This window comes from Neovison vison, chromosome 1 (genome assembly GCF_020171115.1).
Source record: "Neovison vison isolate M4711 chromosome 1, ASM_NN_V1, whole genome shotgun sequence".
Lineage (NCBI taxonomy): Eukaryota > Metazoa > Chordata > Mammalia > Carnivora > Mustelidae > Neogale > Neogale vison.
The window spans coordinates 7,864,174-7,869,443 of record NC_058091.1 but is presented as its reverse complement, the minus strand read 5'-3'; the positions used below and the strand labels follow the sequence as shown (position 1 = coordinate 7,869,443).

The window sequence follows — 5,270 nt, the reverse complement described above, 5'->3', positions numbered from 1 at the left end:
AGAGATATTGAGACCACATAAGATAAATGCCTTCTAATTGTTCACACTTACAAAAATACCGGTATATGATTGAACAAAATTTTGCTAGCTATTCTCTCTCATTTACCCATCACTTATGGTACTTTATGCATTAAAAAAATGACAACAACAACACTGACCAAAAATATATTTTGTCTTTGCTCCTGAATGCAATTAATCTGGTTCTTCAGAATGGGAGACAGGTGCAGAAGATGAATGATTTTCAAGATGCCCTTCTGAAAGCATGGGCCAGACCAGATGTGGACACCAGGCACTCTGACCCTCCCGTTTTGCCGGATCCCTTTTGGCACTGAGCCACAAGCAAATGATAATACAGAATTAAGGGCTATTGAAGGACCAAAAAAAAAAAAAAAATCATGAAATCAGTTCTCTTTTCTGGTAAAATGTCTAATTTAATCATTGTCAGAAAGAGTCAGTTAAACATATTTGTTAACCATGAAGTTCATGATCCGTTGCTGAAATTTTCCCTTCTCCACCAATGCATCCATTTTCATGCCCTCTTTTTTGTTTTTGTTTTACTTATTTATAGAAAATTACCTGAAGAGCCCCTGCCTGAGGCCTCCTCATGGATGAGTCGAACGTGACGTCATTCGTTGATGAGAAGTCCACCAACGCCTCCACCGCCAGGAATACCTCGGCTGGAGATCTGCGCCGGGAAATCCCAATTGTGCACTGGGTAATTATGAGCATCTCCCCTCTGGGCTTTGTCGAAAATGGAATCCTCCTCTGGTTCCTCTGCTTCCGGATGAGAAGAAATCCCTTCACGGTCTACATCACCCACTTGTCTATTGCAGACATCTCATTGCTCTTTTGTATTTTTATTCTGTCTGTTGACTATGCCTTAGATTATGAGCTCTCTTCTGGCTATTACTACACGATTGTCACATTATCAGTGACTTTTTTGTTCGGCTACAACACGGGCCTCTATCTGTTGACGGCCATTAGTGTGGAGAGGTGCCTGTCTGTCCTCTACCCCATCTGGTACCGATGTCATCGCCCCAAGCACCAGTCGGCATTTGTCTGTGCCCTCCTGTGGGCACTTTCGTGCTTGGTAACCACCATGGAGTATGTCATGTGCATTGACAGTGAAGGGCAGAGTCACTCTCAAAGTGACTGCAGGGCGGTGATCATCTTCATTGCCATTCTGAGTTTCCTGGTCTTCACTCCCCTCATGGTGGTGTCCAGCACCATCCTAGTGATTAAGATCCGAAAGAACACATGGACAGCCCATTCCTCAAAGCTGTACATAGTCATCATGGTCACCATCATCATCTTCCTCATTTTTGCTATGCCCATGAGGCTCCTCTACCTGCTCTATTATGAGTATTGGTCAGCCTTTGGAAACTTGCACCATATTTCTCTTCTCTTCTCCACAATCAACAGCAGTGCCAACCCTTTTATTTACTTCTTCGTGGGCAGCAGTAAGAAAAAGCGGTTCAAGGAGTCCTTAAAAGTGGTTCTGACCAGGGCTTTCAAAGATGAAATGCAACCCAGGCGCCAGGAAGACAATGGCAACACCACCACAATTGAGACTGTGGTCTGAGGACAGTGGCAGGAAACCATGGACAAAAATGGTGGGGCACAGATTATTTGTACTTTGTGCTTGGACTACCACTTCAGTGTGTCCTAAATATGGCACAGAAGGATGCCTGATTACCTGCATGAGATACTCATTGATGATAAGACCCTATCCTTTACTGTATCTTCTGAAAAAACGCAAAAGATGTTGGACCTCTATCATTTCTGTACCTATGAAGAAACCTTCAGTTCCCCCTCAGCTCTTCCAGCAGCACTTCCCATGAATTGTAGAAATTACTCTGGCAAGAGCATGTACAGATGAGTATTGGAAAAGGTAACAAAAGCATTTGTTAGAACTTAAGAAGGTGGAGCCATGTAGCAGGAAGAACATGGGCTTTGCAGTCAGATCGACTCTTATCATTTGCTGCCTGTGGGAGTTCAGGCAAGTGGTTTGACCTCTCAGAGTCTCTTGTCCTCACCTATAAAATGTTTAATAGTAATAGTCCATTCCTCCCAGGCTAGTGGTGAGGATGAAATGGGGAGTTACGATATGCTGAGCACTTGGCACATTGTCAATGCTCAATAAACATCAGTCTTTCCACCTTGAAGTGCAAGAAGAGAGACCAATTTCTGTTATATAACTTGTGCATGCACGCACACACACATACACACAGCTCTATCACATACAAATACTGTTATGTGTTTTCCAATGTTGAATGTACATTTATGAAGGTCTTTTTTCTTGAAGCATGAAAGCTTTTCACGGCACAACACCTCTGCTGGAAACATCTGCAGATGTTACAACATCCAACCAGCTACGTGTGAGAGCATTATCTTGGGTTGTGGAGAAAAGCATTTGGCCGCCAGTAGAGGAGTTTCTCATGGCTTTTCCTTCCCTCTGTGAGAATGCTTGATGTAATGAAAGTCTGTTTGGAAATCCTTTGCTTGATGTAAGTTTTCATGAATGGAACTTAAGTCACAAGTCTGTGAGGGTGATTGTGTTTTTGGAGCTTCCCTTCCCACCCCCATGAAGTGATGGGTTATTTATAGCCACAGAGTTGTGACCAGCAGCCAGACGCAGGTTTCTGCACTTTCAACCCCATCTCCTCCTGAGCGCTTCTTTGTGTTAGTCCTGGGAGGAGGCCCTGCAGCCGGGACCAATGAGAGTTTTGACCACATCTCAGAGGGTACGTGGACATTTTTCCCAAGAAAACCTGTGCAGGGCTTGGTCAATATCTTATTGCTCTGCTGCTCTCCTGCCATGACTTGTGTCTGAGTCTTCAAACAGCATGTCCTGGGTTTCCCCTAGGAAACCCATCATGGCCCATAGACTATATTACTGTCTTTTATTTCCTTCTGCCCCTTCTAAGTGCTCCACAAAAATGGCAATGCTTCATGTAGTCCTAAGGGAGTAAAATGTTCATGCCTATAAATGAACCCATTGGGATTTATCTTAACCATTTGTCTCCAAAGGGTCAGAGAAGCCATGATGAAAGGGTTCCGTTGCTGTTCATTTCTTCTCCATCCTCTGACTCTCGAAATGAATGATCACCTGTGATCTGATCATGGGAGGGGGGTGGTGGGCAGCTTCACTGGGGAAGATGCGTAAGTCTCTCCCACCCAGCCGAGCTTGGAGACAGGTGGCTCTTCAGTGGGTGATGACATCTGATTCAGAAACCAGGCAGCTTGCTTTCAGGAGCCCAGATGGGTGTGGAGTGCTGACATTTACAATGATCTTGTTTTTGATGGAAAACAGAGCATCTTCCCTGGGTAAGAACAGAATATGGAGGTCAGAGCGGCCCTCAGATTGCCACCATCCTCCGGGTGCTGCGCTGGCTTCTGGGGTAGGAAAAATTGATCGGCTTCATCTCATCTCAAAGGGATCCTTGGTTTCAAAGAGGAACCTAAAGACTCCAGGGAACAAGGACTTTTCACCCATGGAAAATACGGTGAACTCATGAGAAGCCTCCATTGGATTGCCTTCCTGCAGATAAAGTGGGGAAATTGAATGTGATCATAAATATAAAAATTCTTCCAAGCTTTTAAAGAGCAATGTCTTGCAAACAGGTAAGAATCAGAGTTTAGCAGTGTTCCAAGGACAAATTCCTCTCTCTTGAATAAACCCATTCCCCAAAGTGAACTATAAGGTTAAAATTAAATCAGGAAGAGTTAAGTAAATGTGCACATATGGAGGAGAGTAGGCTAGATATTTTGTACCCTTTGTGCATGTAGACACTTTGCCTGAGTCATCATAGGCTGTGTGTGGGGGGGTGCGTTTCTATGACTTCCCTGGGCCCCAGGAGAAGGTTGTTCAGATACAATGATTGTCCTTGATGAAGGGAACAGATAATCGCAGATTGCCTTCTCTGCCAGACTCCATGATATGAGCAAGACCAAGATGAGCAAGTGGAAACCCCTTGTGGTCTAGAATAGGAGTGAAGGACGCCCACGTGTACTACAGCTCCAAGCTGCACACGAATCAAGGATAGGGGAGTGTTCTAAACGAAGTTGTATTGAGGTCAAGAGGAAGGTTAAATCCCATGTTTTGTAATAAAAAAAGGACCATATAATGGAGATGCCTTTTGGTTGCTGGAGGGCAGGTAGGATTTCAGGAGAGCAAGGAGGTGGGGAAGCTGGCAGAGCACGACCCAAGGAAAGGCGCGCACACCACCACCTGGGAGAAGCAGGGCCAGTCGCTGTGTCTGCCAGGGGCCGGCTGGAGAAGCAGACCTTGAAGACTTATATGGTCATGCTCACCATCCGGCTCTTCTCTCTTGGATGCTCTGCCTCTGGTCTCCTGGCTTCACATTCTTCAAGACTGTTGGAATGTAGCCCCCAGGACTTCTCTTTACATCCTTTCTCACTGACATCCTGCCTTGTCATGGATGGCGGTCCCAAGTTCTTATCTCCACAGGTCATCCACTGGCCTTGATGAGGTGGCCAGGTGACCAGGTGACCTCAACTCTTCTCCTTTCTGGGTGACACTCTGAGTCTTATGGCAACTCATTATCAACATACTTCTGAGAAAAAAAAAAAATCCCCCAGGTCTGCCTTCTGACCATGCTCTCCCATCCTTCACATCCTTCACCTCCTGATGCCCACTGCCTTGGACTTCTATATCCTGAGACCTCATGTCTCTGACCTCTGTGTCTGCTGCTTCTAGGTGTCCCTTCTGTGTTGTTTTGTCTCTGTGCTGTCAGACTTCTGGTGTCCCCAGTCCATCACTCTCCCTGTGCCCCTTGATTCTCTTGCCCCCTTGCTCTTCTACCTGCCCTTTGTTTGGTTGCTCCCTGGCCCCTACAAATCTTCTGAGTGGCATGGAAAACCCTGGCCACCGTCATTGGAGGGCTCCTGCAGAGTCAAGATGCCAACAGCTTGGTCCCTTTTCATGAATCATGCCCTGGGCAGCTCTTCCAAACCCTCTCCTTCCTTGTCTCTCTATCTGATACCTTTCCCCTCACTGCTACACTTCCCTCACCACCTTATTCACGGATTGCTGGAAACAAATGCAGGCCATTAGGCAATAACTCTCCAACACTCCCTACTGTCCAGAGTGACCTGATTGGTGCTGTCCCTTCTTTTTCTCTTGCCTGAAGGTTTTTCTCCCCTTCCACATTTTCCTATCCATTGGCTTCTCAGCTTATAGTCTTACTCCTGTTAGCAACCAATGTTATTTTCTTGTTGCAAGTAAAAAGCCAAGTCCTTATAGTGAT

The 5,270-nt window shown here is 45.7% G+C and overlaps 1 protein-coding gene across 1 annotated transcript; it reads left to right on the top strand.

Moving 5' to 3' along the window:
- The first annotated feature begins 598 nt into the window (after positions 1 to 598).
- MAS1 (MAS1 proto-oncogene, G protein-coupled receptor) lies at positions 599 to 1,582 on the top strand. The gene has a single exon (XM_044235333.1). The coding sequence runs from the start codon at positions 605 to 607 to the stop codon at positions 1,580 to 1,582; it is 978 nt and encodes a 325-aa protein (XP_044091268.1). The 5' UTR covers positions 599 to 604.
- The last annotated feature ends 3,688 nt before the right edge of the window (positions 1,583 to 5,270 follow it).